Source organism: Muscardinus avellanarius, assembly GCF_963383645.1.
Source record: "Muscardinus avellanarius genome assembly, chromosome: 3".
Lineage (NCBI taxonomy): Eukaryota > Metazoa > Chordata > Mammalia > Rodentia > Gliridae > Muscardinus > Muscardinus avellanarius.
In genome coordinates, this window is record NC_137788.1 from 4,303,672 (window position 1) to 4,326,107 (window position 22,436).

Here is a 22,436-nt window from a genome sequence, read left to right on the forward strand (position 1 = left end):
GCGCGGGGATCTGAGGTGCCCGTTGCACACCGTCACGGAGGCGTGCGTAGGCAAGTTGAATAAACGGCCAGGATGGAGGTAGGAACCTAGGCAGAGAATGGAGTTCAACAAAAGCAAAGCAAAGAGGGTCAGAGAGATGAGCGCAGCACATCCTAGAGACAGAAGGAGCGGCCGGGGTCAGAGGCCCCGAGGTGCAGCAGGGGAGGACTCGGGCACTGCTGTGGCCCTGGCGCCTCAAGACTTAGCACTGGGAAGGTCGCGGTGACCTTGGCCAGAGTCACTTCCCCAGCATGGCCAGGGCAGAGGGCCGCTCGGAGTCTGTCAGAAGCAGAAGGGGGAGAGGAATCGCAGACAAGTAAAGATACATATTTTTTTTATGGTACCAGGGGCTTTTCTACCTCCAGCCTACACTCCCAGACATATTTTATGTTTTATTTGGAAACAGGGTCTCACTAAGTTGCTGAGAGCTTCACTAAGTAGCTGAGGCCGGCTTCGAACCTGCGCGATCCTCCTGTCTCAGCCTCCCCAAGTTCTGGGATTAAAAGCGTGCACCACCACTGTAAAGAGTAACCGTTCATTGCTGCAGCTGGCTGTGCTTAGGGAAAGACTGCTCTGCAAGATGGCCTTGAGGGGTGGGCTGGGTCACGTGGCCCCACCTTCTGGAGCCACAAGAGGGGAGGTCGAATGCTCTGAGTGTTGGGCTACTGGTGCATCTGGGAAGCTTGGCTCCTGAACGCAAGGTCAGAGGCAAAAGTGATGGGAGAGAGGGTGTTGGAGATAGAAGGAGCGGAGGAGACGGGAAGGTGGCCCCTTGACGGTCAGGGAGACGGTGGCCCAGCTCAGGATCATGTGTTCTGCAAAGGGCTGGAGATTAAAGTTTCTAGGCTTTATCCACCACAGCCTCTGCTAGGACCACTCCACCCCGCACAAAAGCAGCACCATCAGACAGGCGTGGTGGCGCACGCTTGTAATCCCAGTGCTTGGGAGGCTGAGACAGGAGGATCGCAGGTTCTCAGCCAGCCTCAACTACTTAGGCCCTCCACAACTTAGTGAGACTCTGTTTCAAAATAAAGTATAAAAAATAGGACTAGGGCCGAGCATGGTGGTGCATGCTTATAATCCCAATACTTGGAAGGCTGAGTCAGGAGGATCACAGGTTTGAAACCAGCCTCAGCACCCTGTGAGGCCCTCCTCAACTTAGTGAGACCCTGTTTCAAAATAAAGAATAAAATAGGGCTGGAGATGGAGCTTGGAGGTAGAATGCCCCTGGGTTCCACCCCCAGTACTGAAAAAAAAAAAAATAGGACTCGGGGTATATGGCTCAGAGGTAGAGTGCCCCTTGATTCCATCCCTAGTACCACAAAACAAACAGAAATAGCAGCACAGTTCCTCAACAAATGGATGTAAATATGTTCCAATAAAATCTGTTCCAATAGAATCCTATTTACTAAAATAGGCAGCAGGCTAGATCTGGGCCTGGAACTCCTGGTGTAGGGCCTTGCCCCCCACCCTTGGCCATGGCTCTCAAACTATAGTCCTGGGTGGACAGCATCAGCGCCACCCAGGAACTTGGTAGAAATATAAATTCCTGGCCCCACTCACATCTGAGGAATGAGAGACTCTTGGTTGCCCATTCCACTTCAGTTACAGCTGAGGGTGTGATTCTAGAATTCCAGGAGTTAGCCACCCCTGAGGGCCACCTCTGGGCAGAGGACCCAGGGTAGCGCATGGGACGGGCCACACACCTCTTAAGGGCACAAGCCTCAGGGCGCCATCCCGCCTCCATCCTCCCGGGGGCTCCCCAGGGACCGGCCCTGTGCCTGGCGCTCCATGGCACCTTCTGGGCAGTGGCCACGGTTCTGTGGCCCTCACCCACCCTGCCCCGCCTCCGGGTCCTGGACTCCGTTGCTCAGACAGCCTGCAGCCCCTGCCTGCCGTGGGTCTGGCCGGCTTTCTGTGCATTCAGGATCACGCCATCCTTGACTTACAGTGCAGCGTCACGGGGAGTTTAGCGACATCTTCTTATTGACTTTGGTGAGGTGACATGATTTTGTACCTCTGCCACTTCAGAGGACAGACTGCACGAGCAACTAACTGCTCAAAGGAGAGACTGCCCTTGAGGCCCTGCAGCCCCGGAGCCATGGGGACCTAGCGCCCCAAAGCCAGGCGAGGTGACCAGCCACTGGCTAAAGAGAAGCTCTGCATAGATGAAAACCTAGCCAGCTCACAGCCCAGAAGGACAGTGCCCCGCAGTGACTCCAGGCTCTGGCCACCTGCATGCGTGAGCAGTGTCCTGCATAGGCCTGGGCAGATGGGGATCTGGTCGGCACCTCTGAGCCAACCCACAGGGTAAAAGAAAAGGTGACCAGGAGGCCTTCGGTGTCCACTGGAAACCAGGGCTGCTGCACCAAGTGCGTGTGGGGGCTGTGGGGAAAGGTTTGCCCAGGATCACATCGTCACGGCTCAGGAGGATGTGCTATATGAGCCGGGAGACCTGGAATCAAGACACCGAGCCCCAGCTGGGGATAGTGGTGCACACCTGTAATCCCAGTACTTGGGAAGCTGAGACAGGAGGATCTCAGATTTGAGACCAGCGTGTAGAAACTTAGTGAAGACCCCGTTTCAAAGTAAAAAGTAGAAAGGGCTAGTGTATAGCTCAGAGGTAGACTGCCCCCGCTTCAATCCCTAGAGCCAAAAAAGCCAGGCGTGGTGGCGCATGCGTATAATCTCAGTATTTGGGAGGCTGAGACAGGAGGATCGCAGTTTGCAGATAGCCTCAGCTGGCACTTAGTGAGGCCCTTTTCAACTCAGTGAGATCCTGTTTTAAAATAAAGAATAAAAAGTAGGGCTGGGGTGTAGCTCAGAGGTAGAATGCCCCTGATCCCCATATTTCCATCCCCAGTACTGCAAAAACAGAGGGAAGGGGGGGGGAGGGAGGGAGAGGTGGGGGGTAGCATGCCACTGGGTTCGATTCCCCAGTACTATACATAGAGAAGGACACACACACACACACACACACACACACACACACACACTGCACTGCCAGCGGGTGGAGAGCGGACTTCCTGGGGACAGGTTTCCATTCTGGGGTAAAGGAAGCTTTGGATGGACATAGCCCTCAGGTGGGCTGCTTGGCGATGGGTGGGGCTGTCCAGTCCCTTTGCCTGTGGAGGTAGGACCGCATGGCCTTGGCTCAGGGACCCTTTCAGAGGCCAGTGTCAGGGTCTGTGGTCGCGCGGGGATCCAGCAGGAGGCAAGAGCTCCTGAGGCCCCCGCCCCAGGAAGGCGGCCAGAGCACCAGGCAGGCACACCTGTGGAGCTGGGAGAGAACCCTGTTGCTCAGAGCGCAGCAGATGGGCAGAAGGAACCCTTAGTGCAAGGGCCCTGTGTGTGCGTGGGGTGGCCTGTTGGAGGAGGACCAGATGGCTGTATGCATGGGGGAGGGGTGCAGGCGAGAGCCAGGAGGGCAAGCATGTTCCTGGGATGGAGGAAGAAGAGACCACATGACCAGATTCACTTTGAAATAGATGTCCTGGCTGCTGGGTGGAGCCAGGAGGGTTGGCTGAGAGGAAAGAGGGGATAGTCAGCCTTCATGGGGGAGGACTGTGGCAGCTCCACCCAAGGTTAGCAGCGGGAGACATGGATGATGGATGGATGGATGGATGGGTGGATGGATGGATGGATGGATGGGTGGATGGGTGAATGGATGGATGGATGGGTGGATGTTGGCAACTGCTTTCCTTATCTACTGCTGCTATAACAAATGACCACAACTGTAGCAACTTACAACAGCATGTGTTTATTATCTCGGGGTTTCTGTGGGTCCAGAGGTCAGAGGGGTGCAGCCAAGGCTACAGTCCTTCAGGAGAGGTGTCAGCCGGAGCTGGGCTCTCATGGGAAGACTCAGCTAGGAAGGGTCTGCGTCAGGCTCCCAGGGTCATCTGCAGGGGTCCCTTCTTCATGGGCCGTTGCCCTGAGGTCTCGGCTCCTCTCCGGCTGTTGGTGAGAGGCGCCCTCACTTCCTGCCATGGGGGCCTCTCCCTATGACAGCTGGCTTCATCAGCGTCAGCGAGGGAGGGTCTGTTGGCAAGACACGTTACTATCTGTGTCGTCCAGTCTCAGAATTCACAGCCCACCCTGTCACCTCTGCTACCTTGTGCTGGTCAGCAGGGTGGCGAGGTCCAGCCACACTCCAGGGAGGCCACTGCGCCAGGAGGGATTCCCAGGAGCCGAGGTCACTGGGGGCACCTGACAAGCTTCTTAGAAGCCCAGGGCGGCCCAGGGCCAGGGAAGGGTGCAGATGGCTCTGGGTGACAGCCGTACCACTTCCAAGGAAGCAGTGAGCAGGCTAAGCGCACAGACCATCCTGCACCGTGTGGGGCATTAGAGCTTGCTCCGTTTCCAAGAGACGGGTCCCATGCCGCCACCCCCCGCCGGCGCCCAGCACCTGTCATGCATCGAGTGGGACGTGGGATGGAGGGATGGGATCCAGCCCGTTTGAGCCCGGGAGTCGGACTGTCTGTCTGACACAGGATGTGCACATGCCCTGAGAGCTCACCCGGCCTCCAAGCCCCACAGACCACAGGACCCCCCGGCCAAACCTGGTGGGTCTTCTTTAACCACCACCCTACTCTCACCCTACCTTGCATTTCTTCCAGAGCTTTCCCTCTGTGAAAAAGCGAGTGGGTCTGCACGAGTGAGACCATCTCCATGTATCCAGAATCGACCACGGGCTCCCCGGCGCGGCCCTCCCTGCGGCAGACCAACTCCCCCGGAATGATGCACAGGTGACCTGCCTGCCCGCCCCCCGCAGGGCCCCCCAGAGCCGAGGCCTCCCCACCCCAGGAGGAGGGAGCAGGGCCCACAGAGCTGGGGTACACGCTGGTGAGCATTTTCTCCAAGAAAGGAAGAGACGTTTCTAGAAACCAAAGTGGAAAAACAGAACCAATAATTCTCCAGGTGGCCTTGAGCCACAACAGATTCCTTTCTGGTCCCTGATGCTTCCAGAATATTTTATTTGAGGGTAACAGAGAAGCCCGCCCAGAGTGGAGGGTGCTCCGGGCTTCCATTGCTCACACTACCCTTCATGGCCTCGGTGGCCCCCGGGGTCCCCAGCACTCAGCCTCCAGGGGGTTTGGGGAGCCATGGCTACCTGTTTGCCGGTGCTGCAGTGGGGGGGGGGTGCATGCAGATGCTCACAGAGGCCGTCTCCAAGTCCAGCTCTGGGGTACCAGTTTGCATGGCAGGCAGCTCTAGACAGCAGAGGGCGCTAGATAGCACAGACCCTCCTGTGTTATCATGTGTTGCCCTGAACAGCAGAGGGCGCTAGATAGCACGGACTCTCCAGGCCAGAGTCGCTGTCCTGAAGCACTGGGGGCCCTGAGCCCTTAGGCAGTGGGAACTTTCTAGATCAAAGGAGCGTCTGTCCTGAGAAGGGTCCTAAGCGTCACAGTCACTCCAGGGTACAGCGGACCCGCACCTCTCGACGGGATGTTTTTGCATGTTCTACAGCATGTTACATAGCATGTTCCGAAGCACGTGGGCCAGGCATGGTGGTGCACGTCTGTAATCCCAGGGCCTGGAAGGCTGAGACAAGAGGATCGCAGGTTTGAGGCCAACCTCGGCAACTTAGCGGGGCCCTGTTTCAAAAAATAAAAAGGGGGGCGGGCGTGGTGGCGCATGCTTGTAATCTCAGCATTTGGGAAACAGATTCTAGAAGATCCAGGTTCGTGGACAGCCTCAGCTACCTAGCGAGGCACATCGCAACTCAGTGAGACCCTGTTTTAAAAATAAAAAAGGACTAAAAAATAGGGCTGGGATGTAGCTCAGAGGTAGACTGCCCCTGGGTTTTATCCCCAGTACTGCAAAGAAAGAAAGAAAGAAAGAAAGAAAGAAAGAAAGAAAGAAAGAAAGAAAGAGGGCTTTGCGTGTAGCTCAGAGATAGAACACCCCTGGGTGCAATCCCCAGTACGACCACCACCAAAAATAAATTAATTTATTAATTAATAAGAAAGAATATCTATCAGAACCCAGAGTCTCACCCCAGAGGTTTACCGTGGGAAACCAGGCCAGGCGCAGAAGATCCCCTCAGTGGCCAGATGGGTCTCTGGGCCCTCGCCTCCGTGGCCACTGGGTGGCACTGCTGCCGAGCTTTTGGTACCCGGCCGCGCATCCTCAGTGGCGGCGGCCGGTGGGCAGAGGGCGGGGGTGCGGGGCCTGCGGCATGTTGCTGGTGCACGCATTCTGAGTGGGAACCTACCTGTGGTTATGCCAGTTCTGGACGAGATCATCAATTCCTCCTGTGTTTCTCTTCTCTCCCTTCCCAGTCGGTATGGGAGTCCCAAAAGGCAGCTCCAGTTTTACAGGTAATGAGTCCCCCGTTTTCCCTCAAACCCAGCAGGCTGAAAGCCAGGGAAGGGGGTTGGGGGTGCCCCTCTCTCTGAAGACACCCGGGCTCTGCCTGCCTCTCCCGGTCCCCACCCACAGATTGTCCGTAAGGGGTCCGGGTGCAGAATGTGCGGCCGGGTTGATTGCGTGTGTCTGTGCCCTGGAAGTTTGCTTCGACCTGAGCATATGGGCTTCTTCTCTTCTGCCTGCTCAGCTCTCTGCCAAACCTTCCATTAACACTTCCCTCCTGTGGCACCGGCGGCGCTGGGAGCCCGCATGTGGCCATGAGTCTGTGATTGTGTTACCAGGATAAAGCCTCCGCGGAGAGCCGGCGCTTCCCCCGCTTGCCTGTGGGTTCAGGCTGACTTGTAGCCTACTGAGCCTTGGGTTCACGGAAAGGTAAAGCCTCCTTGGAGTGGCGGTGCGGTGAGACTCGGATCAGGGTCAGAGTGGACAGTATCGCTCTTCTATTGTGCTTCCTGTGGGGAAATTAGAAATCGGGTGTTTACCTGGTGAGAGACTGCGCCCCAGAAGGACGTGGTGTGAAGAGGTCCAGGCGTGGGCACAGTGTTGCATGCCTGTAATCCAGTACTTGGGAGGCTAAGACGGGAGGATGGCAGGTTCAAGGCAAGCCTCAGCAAGTTGGCAAAACCCACGGTGACTTAGTGAGCCCCCGTTTCGGTATAAAATAAATAAAAAGGCCTGGGGGGTGTAGCTCAATGGTAGAACCCCACTGGGTTCAATCCTCAGTACCATGCAAAAGAAAAAAGAGGTTCAGGTGTTCAGCCCAGCAGGGTCCTGTCTGGCAAGGCCATCCATTCCTTAGGGCCGCCATGCCCGAGGATGCATCGTGGGGACGCAACACAGAGATACGTAATTCCTGGGATGTCTCCAGGTCCGGGAGCGGAGGTGTCAGGGCCGCGCTGACCGTGCAGGTCAGCGAGCTCCGCCAGCCTTGGGACTGAGCACGGCAGTTGCTGGCTGGTCCCAGGGAACTTTGCGGCGTCTTAGCCTTCAAGCCTGGCAGGTCTCCATCCAGATCCAGCTCCCCGGCGTTGCACGCGCCCACCAGAGGTGGCGCTGTGGGGCAGCGTGGCAGGTGCGCAGGGGACCTGGGGCAGTGGGTGCTGGGGTGGGCGCGGGCTCCACGGGGGCTTTTGCTTCCTCGGATTGTGAGGGTGGACCTGGGCACACAGGCTAATTCATGCCTCTGTATCAGCGCCTCTTTACATCGAGCTCCAAGGAGATGGCTAGATAAGAGTTTTAGTCCTGCAATAATTGTGTCTGAACTTGAGCTTGTGAATGCTTTTACTGGAGGAAGGGCATGTGTCAGAACTCACGTTTGTGGGGGGGGCATAATATAGCGTAATGGACCTGTGGCGTTCATCCCAGAGGGTCTGACGAGACCACCTACTTCACACCTGAGCCGCACCCTCGGGGAGCCTGGCCCGCTGCAGGCCAGCAGGGAAGGGGAGGAGTCAGCAGCTGCACCTGCCAGGTCAGGGGCCAAGTCCATGCAGGTGTAACGGAGTTGTGACAGGATCGACTACCTCGCTCCCTAGCCCTGGGAAGCAGGCTCCTCCCTTCGTCCACGCCCTGCGAACACCCTCATCTGCAGGGGCCTTCCCTTCCCCACGGGCAAGCTCTGAAGTCCTTCGTAGCTGGCCTCTCAGTCCATATCCCGGTGCGTGCAGGCTCTGGGCGTCCTGGGCCTTAGCCCACCAGCGTGGTTTCTTCTCATGAACAGTCAGCTGGGTCCTTTGGTGATGCTGTCACACGGCTGGGATCTTTGTGCGTTTAAGAGACTGGATGCCGCTCCCTGTAGTAAACCCCCGCCACATGACACTAAGCCTGGCTATAGGAACGCTATCTGAGTTATTTCGGGCTGGCCTCTGCTTGGCAGAGGTGCTCAAAACAAGAACTTGCCTTTGGGAAGCTCCCGCAATAGTAAGGGAGGAAGACCTGTATCAGCCAGCACTGCTCAGACGGCCCCGTAACAAGTAGCCCCAACCTTAGCGCCGGGTGGCAATATCATTTCTTTCCTGTTCCTATGTCTTGGAAGTTGACTAGAGTCAACTCCCCTGGGCTGAGCTGGGCCAGGTTTGTCCCCAAGCTGCAGGGGGGTCCAAGCGTTCTCCATCCTGTCCTTTTTCACCAAAGCCTGGCCCAGGCCTGTTCTTCCCGTGGCTGAAGTGCCAGAAGAAGGTAGAGACATGCCTGTTTGGGGGCCTGTGGGTGAATGGGAACGCTGTCACTTCTGCTCGTGTTCTTTTGGCCAAAGCAAGACTCATGCCCATGCTCCAAAGCCAGCTCGCTGGCAGGAGGAAGTACAGTCACATGGCAGCCACGTGTGGTGGCACACACGTAATCCCAGTGCTTGGGAGGCTGAGTCAGGAGGATGACAGGCTTGAGGCCAGCCTCAGAAACTTAGGCCCTCCGAAATTTAGTAAGACCAACCATGTTTCAAAATAAAGAATAATAAGCCGGGCGTGGTGGCACACGCTTGTAATCCCCGCACTTGGGAGGCGGAGACAGGAGGATCGCGCAGGTTCGAAGCCAGCCGCACTGGCTTAAGAGACCCTGTTTCCAAAAATAAAAAAGTATAAAATAGGTCTGGGAGTGTAGCCCGGAGGTAGAAGGGCTTCCAGGAACCCCAGTACCACCAAAAAATAAAATAAAATAAATAATAAAATAGGGCTAGGGGTGTAGCTCGAAGGTAGAATGCCCCTGGGTTCAATCCCTAGTACCACACACACACAAAAAAGTCACACAGCAAAGGTCATGGATACAGGAAGAGGGGGAAGGGTTGGGAACAGGGGTGCAATCCATCCCAAAACTTGGGGGTGTCTAGGAGGCAACTCGTGTGCGGGAGAAGTCCACAGAGCTAGCCAGGTGCATTGGCACACACCTGTAATCCCAGTAGTTGGGAGCTGAGACAGGAGGATCACGGGTTTGAGACCAGCCTCAATAATTTAGTGAGGCCCTTTATAACTTAGTGAGACTCCATTTCAAATAAAAAAAATAAAACAGGGCCGGGAATATAGCTTGGAGGTAGCTGCCCCCAGGTTTAATCACACACGCACACACACGCTCACACACACACACACACACGCTCACACATCCACAGAGCTGTTGAGCGCCATAAGGGCGTGGTCCCGCAGCCCAGCGCCAGCACAGCCTTGTAGGGAGGGCAACTCAGGGCCTTTGAGCTGGACCTCGAAGGCTGGGAAGAACATTCCGGTAGGTGATACGGCCGCGAGGTGAAGGTGTGCGCAGAGGCAGGAGCTGCTGCCGCACCAGCCGGGCCACCAGGGACCAGACTGCAGAAGGAGGCTGGGGCCCGACATGCGTGTTACCACAGCACGGGGAGCCGCTGCGCTGTCTGCGCAGGTAGGAATCAGAGCCCCGTGTGGGAAGGAAGCCCAGGAGAGGGGGAAAGATGAGCGGAGAGGCTGAACACGGGGAGACCTGGCGTCCATCCAGGAGGGTGGAGGAGGGCGGCCCCCAGGGACCGCGCGAGAGAGCGAAGGGTACGGGGCAGAGGCAGAGATGTCAGGGCCCACATCTGCGGGGCCGGCCACTGACGGGCAGGCACCGAGACGCCCACAGAGACAAGAAAAGAGGTAGCCCGGAGCACAGTAGGCTGGTAACCACGCAGCAACGAGGCCAGGCGGTGAGGAGGGGCTGTCACGGCAGAGAACGAGTCCACTTTTCATCACCCAGGTGGGCTGACAGTAACAGAAAGGAGCATTGAGCCCCCAGTTGAGGTTCAAGGGCGGGCACGGCGCGGGCGCTGGCCCTGTTGGCTGTCGGATGGCAGGACCAACTGGGAGGAAGGGGAGATCGCAGCACCAGCGGGAGCCAGAGAGTACGTCGTGGATCAAGCTGATTCCTTAAAGTTCCTCTTGCAAGAAGCCAGGTTCCTGAGAACTGCCTCCATGCCTCCCACGGGCACACCCCCAATGGCCGAAGGACCTGCCATTAGGCCCCGCCCCTTAAGGCTGCACCACCGCCAACACATCAAAGCTCTACTCAAACCATTTCCATACCATAGCAGTGGGCTTGGCCTTCGGAGGAAATACATCCCAATTCCGTCACTGAGATCTTTCCAGATACCGTGCCGATCACCCAATTTATTAACTCTTTTTTTTTTTTTTTTGGTGGTATTGGGGGTGGAACCCAGAGGCTTTCTACCTCCGGGCTATACTCCCAGACCTTTTTTATACTTTATTTGGAAACAGAGTCTCACTAAGTTGCTGAGAGCCTCACTAAGTAGCTGAGGCTAGCTTTGAACCTGTGCGATCCTCCTGTCTCAGCCTCCCAAGCACGGGGATTACAAGCGTGTGCCACCACGCCCGGCTTATTAACTCTTTTTTGATACTTGGGATTGAACCCAGGGGCATTCTACCTCTGAACCCTATTTATTTTGAAACAGAGTCTCACTCAGTTGCAGAGGCTGACCTCGAACCTGCCGTCCTCCTGTCTCAGCCTCCCAAGTAGTGGGATTACAGGCGCGAGCCACCGTGCCTGGCTGGGTTTACTTACCTTACCGTCCACATCTGGGAATTGATTTCCCGCTCTGTCCTTCTCCCCGCAGTGGCAGCTAGCATTATTTGTTCATTTGTCACGGGAGAGACAGATCAGCCTCCACCCAAAATCCCACACACAGACGACACACGGTGCCGGGGGGGGGGGCGTGATTCTGGGCAGAGGTCTCAGCATTTAACCTCACCCGGAGCAGTCTCGAAGCTCAGGGAATGTGCTGTGAAGAAGAGCTGCACCCTACCTGGAGGGAGTGGCAGCGGGGTGTCCAGAGAGCAGATCTGCAGCACCTCCTGGCATCTGCAGGTAGCGGCAGTATAGACATACCAATGCGTGGCACATCCGGGTGGAGAGAAAGCGTGCCTCTCGACCCCTTCGCCAGTGAAGGGTGGTCACGTGCTGTGGGGACCCTGGCTTCCTTCTGCAGGCACCATTAAATCAGGTGGGGTAGACACGCTGAGCCCCGCACTCAAAGAGCAGACAGCACGGCCCGCCCCCAGCTACCTGTGGCTCCGAGAGTCCGTGCCTCTGGCACACGGGGGCCCTGGTGCAAGGGTGCTGCAGGCAGGGCAGGACCCCACCTCGGGCTGCACCCCAGCCCTGCCTGCCAGCCACCGGCCGTGCCAGGCTGCACCGCGGAACTCACTTTCCGAGCTTTTAGGGGAAGCGGCGCTGCTTAATAATTCAGCCTCTTCACCAGAGATGAGACGCCCTAATAGGACTAATGGACCGGCTGCCTCCAGAGCCGACCCTTGTGGGACTCTGCTCGCTCGTGGAACGCTTCTGACGTTCCGCAGTGACACTCCCTAATGAAACACCGCTGCGCCAGATCCTTAGATCCTAATAACCAGGCTGTGGCCCTCTTAACGAGCAGCCGCCCACGGAGGCAGGTGAGTCGTCCCTTTCTGGGGGCCCCGGGAATGGACGCTGCGGCCACCTCCTTAGGAGGCGTCCCCGGGAATGAAAATAACGGACGGGATGGTATTTTAGGATGCTTAGGGCTGATCCGAAATTAGACCCTCTACGTTTTTTCGAAGCAGACGACCTCAAAGAAAGAGCCGGCCCAGGGTAAACTGAGATGACCGCGCTGGACGGAGGAGGGTGGACGGGCCCCCGCCTGGCAGCACCCACGGCCCTGATGTCCCCTCGCTTGAGCCTGCTTGCCGCCCGCCCTGCCCGGCGTGGACTGTCCTCCCGTCTGCCGGAGACTCTGCGCCTCGCTCACCCTTTCAGATTCAGCATTTTCGCACTTGGCCGGGAACGCTGCCGGGGAGGTCTGTGCCGTCTGGGAGGTCTGTCCAGGAGGGCGCCGCCGCGGGCTGCTTGTCGGGGGCCTGGGTTCGCTGAGCGTTCTTAGCAAGATGGTTTTTTGTTTCTGCGCTGATGTGGCGTCCTGTGTCGCGGAGCCGGGCCCATGGAACGCTAACCGCTTGTTCCGCTTTGGAGAACGCCGGCTGGTGGCTCTGATTTCTAGACAGTTGTCATCATTCGACGGGGGCGGGGGGCGGGGGGGTCTCAGTCTGCCTGCTCCATCACTCCTGTCAAGCTTTGGTGGCTGTCAGTAAACAGACCCCGATTCAGAAATTCCAGATAGAAGGAAGGCTCAGGGGGGGAGGCGGTGACTCCCGCCGGCTTAATGAGGTTAGGTTTTTTGGTGTCACGGGTGTGAATTCACGTGAATTCCCCCGAGCCCCCCAGCCGACAAGAATAGATTCGCAGAAGGCAGGCCCCAGCGCAGGAAAGAACTGTCCGCGTGGAGTAATTAGCAGCGGCTTTCAGGAGGGGGCTTGTTTTCCCTGGGCGAAGCATCAGCCGCACCGTAGAAGGCAGCTGGGGTGCTGTGAGTCAAAGGAGGTCGGGGGTCACTGAATTTTGAGCTCAGGAGATGGAGGGCCTGAGGCCGGGGCCCCAGCAATGGGCTCCCTCCCCCCATCTTCCCTGGCAATGTCTCACCTGAGGCCCTTTGTGCAGGGACCACAGTCTGCTAGAAAGAAACTTCCAGAAAAAGCCCAGAACAGAGCCCAGTGTGAGAGAGTCCAGGAGATGGACTGTGTCCCCAACACCCAAACGTCCCCCGGCAGTGCCCCAGCTTCCTCCCAGAGGCCTCCTCCTGGCCAAGGGCCGGTTGGTGAACACAGGTCTCTGCTCCCCGCACCAGGGCTGCCGTGTCTACGTCTCTGCCCACAAGTCCCTGGTGGCCACTTACAGCGGGTGGCTCTGAGCTGACCCACGTCACGGCTGTGGAACGCGCCACAAGGGACAATTCCTGGAGATGTTTGGTGGGTGCCTGGCTCCTTTCAACCTCTGGTCATGGACCCACTTTCAGACCCGCCCTGCCTGCCGGCTGGATTCTAGAATCCTCTCTCTCCCCAGTACTGCATGTGACTGGTGTCACAGCCCACGGGTGGCACCTCTTGTCACCCCTCCCAGCTCCTGTCCCCGTGGCCAGTCCTCCTCTCGTGCGGCCTGCTGATAGGCCTGCGCTAGTCCCATCCTACAGACAGGAAGACCGAGGCCTGGGCGGCTGGGGGTGCCTGGGGGCCATGGGTGGGTGACAGCCAGGGCTGAACCTGTCCTGAACCTGAAAGCTTGGCCCCACTGTCACCCCACGACAGCCTCAGCTGTGTGTCCAGGGCCCAACCAGACCCAGCCTGCTCTCTGCGGGGAATGTCTTGAAAGCTAATGGCTATCGATCGAACTCGGCCTGTCTGAGATAGGCCCTGCTTTTTCGGGAAGAGCCGGCGGCAGCTGCAACCTGCCAGGCGGGCCTGCTCTCTGAATGGGGCCCCGGGGAAGTGAGGGTTGGCCTCCACGCACCCACACAGGGCTGGCGGCCAGCCACGAGGCCCTCTGGATGTGCTGGTTAGTGGGGCCGGCCAGCCGGCCAGTAGGAAGAGGGAGCTGGGTTTCTGAGCCCCACTTCTAGGATGAGCCTTACCCTGAGCCCTTTTTTTTTTTTTTTTTTTTTTTTTTTTTTTTCAGTACTGGGAATGGAACCCAGGGGCATTCTACCTCTGAGCTACATCCCCAGCACTATTTTTTAGTCTTTTTTATTTTTGAAACAGGGTCTCACTGAGTTGCACAGGGCCTCGCTAAGTAGCTGAGGCTGTCCGCGAACCGCGATCCTCCGGTCTCAGCCTCCAGAATGCTGGGATTACAAGCGTGCGCCACCACGCCCAGCTCCAGATTAACTCTTAGAAAGGGCTGTTATGCAGACCCCTTCCCTAAGGAAATTAGCTATGGCGAACAACACACCCCTCGCCCAAGAGGGTGACCTTCCCTCCTCCGGGTAGGCCCGGGGCCCCCTTCCCCCGTGGTCTCTCTAGCTCCCCTCTGGGCACTTTCCCGGCCTCTCCTGCATGTTCACTAAGCAGTTCTGGCTCCTGCTCTGAGGCCGGCTCCATGCTGGGCATGGGCAGAGCAGATAGAGTCTCTGTGAGACTGCAGCGGAGCAGCCGCGGGGCTCCTGGAGACGGCCGCTCCCTGGATGTGCACTCGGCCGAGCACCTCAAGGTCAGCCAGGCCGGTCACCCTTTCAGAAAGGATCAGCACGCAGCTGGGGCTTTGTGGGCCCTTGGTCAGGCCCCTGGAGAAGCCAGCACGCTGACCCTGTGAACTCACCCACGGAAAGCACAGCCCAGAGCAACCCCGGGGCAACTCTCCCCTGTCCCCACGGACCCCAGCAGAGCCCCTGCCGCTGGTCAGCGCTGGTTTTCTTCCAGCCCCCGTGCCCAGGCTCCAGCCTGCCCCTCCCACTCGCCCCTGGCACAGCTGAAACTGGATTCTGTGGCTAGCTCCAGGTGACCACGCAGGGCCGGCATGCAGGTGTGTGGGCAGCGGCTGGGGCTCCGGTCAGGCGGGGTTGAGGGGCTTGGACTGCACATGCCCTGTGCCCACACCTCTGTCCCACGCCAGCCTCTGTGTCCTGGCCGATCATCAGTATGTGGACACCCAGCCATGATGCAGCCCCTCATTGGCCAACTCACATCGATGTCTGTGAACTGACACCAACAGTAGTTTCTCCTCGTGCCTGTGTGTTTGTAGAACTGGAGATTGAACCCAGGGGCATTCTACTTCCAAGCTGCAGCCTTATTTTGTTTTTTTAAACTTTGAAACAGGGTCTTGCTATATTGCTAAGGATCTCACAAAATTTCTGAGGTGGCCTCGAACTTGTGATCCTCCTGTCTCAGCCTCCCAAGTACTAGGATGACAAGCATGTGCCACCACTCCCCGCTCCCCACCCGTTTTTTTTTTTTTTTATTCATAACCCTTAGGTTCACTGCGTGTTAGTTCCTATCAGGACACCGTGTCTGATGGCTACACAAACTTTCATTCTGTGGATGGTCTGCCAATTACGTAATCATTCCAGATAGATGGATCTGTATGGCGTTTTGGGTTTGGGGTTTGGTTTTGGGTGACGATTTGACAACGTTCCTTAACTTGTCAGCTCTGAAGTTCCCCTACCCCAACCAGACCTACTTCCCAGGCCGCCCACACCTCACTCCTACGGCCATTGTGCTTGGTCTTTCTGTTGCAAAACTCCGTGGACCATGACACCCTTGGTATCAGGGAGCCTGGAGTCCCGAGAGCCCTCTGGATGCAGCGGTGCCCTCCACAGCAAGGAATGAGCTTAGCGTACATCCTGCCCCTTCGTGGGGCCGCTCCCAATAGGATGCTTGCTTCAGGGCAGATGTGCCTTGTGCTACTCCGCAAGGACAGCCCTCCCCGGGGTCTTAGCCCTGTGAGCCACGTCCAGAGAGCACCATGACGCAGCAGTGGAGTCTCTGGCGGGGCAGCAACAAGGTCCTCAGCGGGGGGCTTGGGCTCTGCATGCTCCCTGCACCCCTTTCCTCCAGAACCTTCGTAATGCACACCCGCACCTGGAATGCAGCTTGGCCTGTGCTAATCCCACGGATGCAAGGTAGAGGAGGATGGCTCGGTCCCTGGCGAGTGCTGATTTGAGGATGGAGACTGTCACACCAAGGGGCGGTTTTCATCCAGGGGCCAGGCCCCATCCCTGGGCACCAAGACTTCTTGGTGGCAGCTCTGGCTGGAGGTTGTTCGCTGTAGCTGTCCCCTGCCCCAGGGCCACCCGGCCAGCCTGGGGCACCGGGGGCATCGACGTGCTCTCTAACCCACCGCCGCCTGGCGTTTCCCGTCTGGACAGTGGCAGCGTCCAGGTCGGGCAGCACCATGTTGTCCATGACGTACAGCGAGAGTCTGCGGAGCGTGAGCAGCAGGTACCACTCGGACTGGGCCCTGCACCCCGTCCGCCAGACGGACACGCTGGAGCTGCAGCGGCTACGGGAGGTGCGGGCGGCTGCCCAGGCCAGGAACATGGAGAGTTTCCTCCGCACGCACGGCCTCTCCCTGGACGGCTGCACCGCCCAGCGCACGGGCATGAAATATCGGTAAGGGCTGGGCGGCGGGGAGAGGGCAGGGAGGCCCCAGGATGTGGAGGTCCTAGGGCAGGTGCTGCAGGAACAAGAGACACAGCCCCGGAAACGCTAACGACAGTGTTATTGTATATGGGGGTAGATATTTCCTGTTTTGAGAATTCTAACCATATAAAAATACATCAAAGAAGAAACTGAGAGCCTGCTATAGCCCTAGCTATCCAAAAATACATACTCTTTGGTATATTCTGCACGGAAAAAGGACACGGCTTCTTGGGAGAGAAAAGGAAAAAAAACCTTTGTAGAAGAGGCGGCGCACTATTTTGTCTCTCACACCTGCATTAGGGCAAATTAGTCGCTCGGGATGAGCCAGACATGCCGACTGGCCATCTCTGAGGACATACCTGTTCTGGCAACAGAAACCCAGGTTGGATTCTGGGGACAAAAATGGTTTTTTCCTTTGTGCCCTTTAATTGGTCTGTCCCTCTGGGAAGTGTTTTTAGCAGGTGGGCTCTGAATTGGCAGCATATAACTGTAACTAGGATAGCAAAGGCTGTGAACTGATCGTCCTGTGTGTCTACGCAGTAGGCGTGTGGGCCTGACTTTTCCTGGAAACACAGAAGGACTCGCCATTGAATTCAGTCATCTTTGCATTCAGCACCTGGGACAGCTCTCCCGCCTGCCGGCTTTCTCCTGAGAGCTCACTGGCTTATAAGTCCTTGTTTACAATATGCAGCTCAGCCTGGTGTGGCGGCGCACGCTTGTAATCCCCGCGCTTGGGAGGCGGAGACAGGAGGATCGCTCTGGTTCGGAGCCAGGCTCTCTGGCTTAAGAGACCCTGTTTCCAAATTTAAAAAAAATAAAAAATAGGTCTGGGAGTGTAGCCTGGAGGTAGAAGGGCTTCCAGGAACCCCAGTACCACATATATATATGCAGCTTAGCTTCCTGAGCCTCTGGGGGAAAGCCCTGATCAGAGCCAGGTGGTCAGAGGGAACCGTCCCCAGTCAGTCCTTCTAGGATTGCCCAATACAGCAAATGAAAAAACGGTTAGATTGGAATTTCAGGGAAACAGCAAATAATCATTTTCATATAAATAGGTCCCATGCAGTATTGGGGACATACTTATACTACAAAGTTACTCATTTATCTGAAGCTCAAGTTTAGCCAGGCAGCCTATCTGTGGTCCAGGACGCAGGGCCTGGGGATTGTCCGGCTGTTTGCTAGAGAGTACATAGAGTCAGTACTGTCCCTTCACCGTTGTGTTTCTACGGACGATGTTTCTTTCTGATCCTCCTGCCCGTTGTTTGAACACGTGGTTGTAGTTTTAAGGAAACAAAATGCTTCTTCTGGAATTCCATTAATGGCATTGAAGAACTGGGCGTGGTGGCGCACGCTTGTAATCCCAGTGCTTGGGAGGCTGATACAGGAGGATTGTGGTTCGTGGACAGCCTCAGCTACTTAGGCCCTCCACAACTTAGTGAGTCCATGTTTTCAAATAAAGAATAAGAATCAGGCTAGGGGTGTAATTTGGAGGCAGAATGCCCCTGGGTTCAATCCCCAGTACCACAAAATAATGGACTAATGGCATTTAAGTTTGTTTAAGGCTTTGTATTCTAAATCCAGCCATAAGGGAAGGATGCACGGTCATCTGGCTTGGCCACCATGGAACGCCTAATTCTGATGGCAATTTCTCAAGAGGGAGATTGTGCATTATTTTGTTTGGTTTGGGCTTGTTATTAGCACCTTGCACTATTCCACAAAGTTGTTTTTTGTTTGTTTGTTTGTTTGTTTTTGTTTTTTGCGGGTCTGGGGATGGAACCCCAGGGCATTCAACCTCCGAGCTACACCCCCTGCCCTATTTTTTATTCTTTATTTTGAAACAGGGTCTCACGGAGTTACAGAGGGCCTCACTAAGTAGCTGAGGCTGTCCGCGAACCGCAATCCTCTGGTCTCAGCCTCCTGAATGCAGGGATTACAAGCGTGCGCCACCACGCCCGGCTTCCACAAAGGTTTATTGAGACGCTACTTGGCACCAGGCAGTGGGCGAGGTCCTGGAGGGGCCGCAGGAACGACACCAGCAAGGTCCCACTCTCAGAGCCCCTGCTCATGGGCGCGGGGAGACAGAGCAGGCCCACACATAAGCAAGTTCAGGTGGCACCACTGTCCCAAGGCAGGAAAGCAGGAGCGTGTGGTGGTGACCCTGGGGACAGGGAGGCTGGCCGGAGGAGTGGACACGAGAACCAAGGCCTCCTGGACCATCTGAGAGGAGTCATTGGAAGGCGTGGGTGGACCTTTCCGATGTGCTGAAGGAGATCAGGAGGGCTCAGATGCTGGGCTAGACAGAGCAAGGTGGACGGCATCCGGTGATGAGCGGGGGAGGCCAGGCCTTGTCCTCCGAGTCCTGCGAAGGCCTCAGCTCCCGCCGGTGCTGACAGGCCTTGTGACTGTGGGTGTAGTGTGTTGCACTGTATCCCTCAACGCTCTCTCCACCCACAACCTCAGAATGTGACCTTATCTGGAAGTAGAATCTTTGCAGATAAAATTAGAAAGGACTAGGATAGGCTCCTTGCGGTGGCACACACCTGCCGTCCTAGTACTTGGGAGGCTGAGACAGAAAGGTTGAAGGTTCAAGGCCACGTGAGGAGCAGAGGAGAGGATGGTTGTCCCGCCCAGGAGGGTCCTGCTCTAGCTGGTCAATTCTGTCTTGCTGCCTCAAAGCTTCATGACACCAGTTATTGACGGTCTAGATGAATATTGTTCCGCAGTCAAGTCTTCCCCATTGGTAACTGGGACAGGACCTGGTGGAACTTTGTCTCAAACCGAGTACAGTGGCACATGCCTATAATCCCAGTACCTGGGAGGCTGAGACAGAAATACCAGAGGTTTGAAGCCAGCCTCAGCAATTTAACGAGGCTGCCAGAAACTTAGTAAGACCCTGTTTCCAAAGAGGGCGTAGCTCTGAGGTAGCGGTCCCCTGGGTTCCATCCCCAGTATCACAAAGCAAAAAAAAAAAGCCAAGTGTGATGGCGTGCACTTGTGATATCCTGGTACCAGGGAGGCTGAGACAAGAGGATCAAAAATTCAAAGTCAGCTTCAGCAACCTAGTTAAGTTCTCAGCAACTTATCAAGGCACTGTTTTCAAATAAAAAATAAGCCGGGCGTGGTGGTGCACGCTCGTAATCCCCGCTCTTGGGAGGCGAAGACAGGAGGATCACGCAGGTTCAAAGCCAGCCTCGCTGGCTTAAGAGACCCTGTTGCCAAATAAAATATAAAATAGGTCTGGGAGTGTAGCCCGACGTAGAAGGGTTCCGTCCCCAGTACCACCAAAAAAATTAAATAAATAAATAAATAAGTAAAATAGGTCTGGGAATATAGCTCAGAGGTAGGAGGTCCCTGGGTTCCATTCCCAGTATCACAAAAAATGGTCTTAAATATTAATATAAAAAAGAGGATAAGTGTTGCTGGGGTGATCAGCTTATTAGCCTGTAGTTACATGTATGTCAGGGGAGACTTTCCTGTTAGCTTCCCCATTTTTGTTTTGTTTGTTTTTGTGGTACTGGGAATTAAACCCAGGGAGATCCTACCTCCAAGCTACAACCCTGGGATGTCACTAAGTTGTGGAGGGCCTCCCTAAGCAGCTGAGACTGGCCACGAACTTGTGATCCTCCTGACTCAACCTCCCAAGTACTGGATTACAAGCGTACACCACCACACCCGGCGGCTTCCCCACTTTTAAAAACTCCCCTCAGCTCTTGCTGTTTAAAAGAAAAAATGGCCAGGTGTGATGGCACACGCCTGTAATCCCAGCACTTGGGAGGCAGAGGCAGGAGGATTGCGGTTCGCAGATAGCCTCAGCTACTTAGTGAGGTCCTTTACAACTCAGTGAGACCCTGTTTCAAAATAAAGAATAAAGCCGGGCGTGGTGGTGCACGCTTGTAATCCCCGCGCTTGGGAGGCTGAGACAGGAGGATCGCGCAGGTTCGAAGCCAGCCTCAGCTACTTAGGCTCTCAGCAACTTAGTGAGACCCTGTTTCCAAATAAAATATAAAATGGGTCTGGGAGTATAGCCCGAAAGTAGAAAGCCTCTGGGTTCCACCCCAGTACCACCAATAAAAATAAATAAATAAATAAATAAATAAATAAATAAATAGAAAGTAGGGCTGGGAGTGTAGCTCAGAAGTAGATTCCATCCCTAGTACTGCAAAAAATAAGTAAAATAAAAGAAAAAATGTAAGCCATAAGCCGTGCACTTGCAATCCCAGTTCTTGGGAGGCTGAGACAGGGTGATCACAGGTTCAAGGCCAGCCTTAGCAACTTAGCGACACCCTGTTTCAAAATAAAAAAGAAAAAGGGCTGGGGGTGTAGCTCAGAGGTAGAATGCCCTTGGGTTCAGTCCCTAGTACTGAAAAAATAATTTTTTTAAACCCTCCAATGCTCACGGTCCCTGGGTGAGCATGAGGGCAGGTGAAGATCCCCTCCAGCGCGCCTTCCATGCCTGCCTGGCTACAGCCTGGGGAGGGTACAGAGGTGTGTCCTTGGGCAGGAGAAACCCTAGTCTTTGTTTCTTCTCTGCTCTCCACTGGGTGCCGGGAGCAAACCCAAACTCTCCGGCAGCCCCACATGGCCCTGTCTGCCACTCTGCCTTCAACTTGGGCCCCTTCCCTCCTGCCCAAGAGGCCCCGGCCTCACGGTGCACCCCTGCTCCTCTGGTCTCGGCCCTCGCTCTTTCCTCTCCCTTGACCTGGAATGTGTTCCTCCAGGATCTTCATGGTGAACTCCTTCATATCCTGGCTTGGTCCCCAAAGCCAAGCGCCCGGTCTAAACAAACTCTTCTTGGTTCCTTCCTGAGCTCAAGCTCCTGGCTGGCTGGCTGGCTGGCTGTCTCTCTCTCTCTCTCTCTCTCTCTCTCTCTCTCTCTCTGTCTCCCACGTTCCCCACCATCTCTGAGGTCCTGGTTTTGCCCCCCTGCACCCCACTAAAAGCCAAGCCTTGGTCTGTGCCCAGCACCTAAGACATTCTGAGCCTCTTAGTTGAGTGGTCTCAGTCTTAATCCATTTTCCAAAACATTTTCCCAAAGTGCGCCTCACTCCTGCTCCTCCCCGACCTGGAAGCTGGGCCTGAGCCTCCTCTGCAGCCCAGACATGGTGGCTGGAGCCCTGGCAGCCCCGGACTGTGGCCTTTGGTCATGTGACCTTCCTGAGAGCGCAGGCGTCCCGAGTCCTGCACTTACTGACCGCACATCCGGGGCAGTTACCACGAGCCAGGGAGACCCTCTAGGAAGTATGGAGTTGGTTCAGTGGACAGACTCCAGCTTCTCATTGACCACAGATCACCTGCAGCCAGGAGAGGATTCCTGGAGGAGGAGACAATCCAAGTGTGTGTTAAGGACAGGAGAAGGGTGCTCTGTGGCTGAAGAGAGGGGAGAAAAATGATGGGTGGGCCTGTCTCGGACTAGGTGGGGGCTGCCTTGAGAGAAATCCTCATATTTCTAGAACTGCTGTAACAAACTGGGTAGCCTAGAGCGACAGGAATCTTCCCTCTCATAGTTGGGGAAGTCAGATATCCCAAACCCGGGTGTCTCCGGGACCTCTCTCCTCACTTCTCTCTTCTCTTCTCTTCTCTCCTCTCCTCTCCTCTCCTCTCCTCCTCCTTCTTCTTTTCTCTCTCTCTCTCTCTCTCTCTCTCGTCTGGGAGCTGCCCAAATCCCTGGTGACCCTTGGCCTCAGGAAGCCAGGTTGAGCAAGAGGCTGGCATCCGGGGTTCCACGCATGGGAGAGAACCCCTCTCAGGGTGAAGTCATCCCGGCATCTTAAGTGGGCCCTGGGGAAGAGCTCGTGGCTGGAGCCCGCAGTCAGTTCTGACACCAGCAGTCGTGGCTGGCAAATTCAATGTCTTGTCCACCCGGCCATGGTGCTGCGCGGGTGGGCACACACAGAGGGCTCCTGGTCCTTTCCTCTTTTTCTGTGTTTTTTAAAGCCATTATTTTATCCTAATTGATTGCCCATTGTTAAATAGTTCAAAGGAAAACTGAGTACTTTTCCCCTGAGTATAAAAGAAATATACATTCCAGAATGTCCAGAGAAGTAGAAGTCTCCCAAACTGGGTGTGGTG

General features: G+C 55.9%; 1 protein-coding gene across 5 annotated transcripts in view; it reads left to right on the forward strand.

Moving 5' to 3' along the window:
- Nucleotides 1-4,710: 4,710 nt before the first annotated feature.
- The window catches only part of KCNAB2 (potassium voltage-gated channel subfamily A regulatory beta subunit 2), a gene marked incomplete at both ends in the record, with an annotated part of 56,295 nt that continues 38,569 nt past the window's right edge, over nt 4,711-22,436 (forward strand). For 2 of the 5 annotated variants that reach the window (XM_080690558.1, XM_080690559.1), the window contains 2 exons: nt 4,711-4,787; nt 6,327-6,365. In XM_080690558.1, the coding sequence (XP_080546684.1) occupies nt 4,711-4,787; nt 6,327-6,365 (116 nt within the window). Of the gene's footprint in view, nt 4,788-6,326; nt 6,366-16,122; nt 16,341-22,436 lie in introns of those variants that run through there. The other 3 variants (XM_080690554.1, XM_080690556.1, XM_080690560.1) reach the window with 2 other exon arrangements.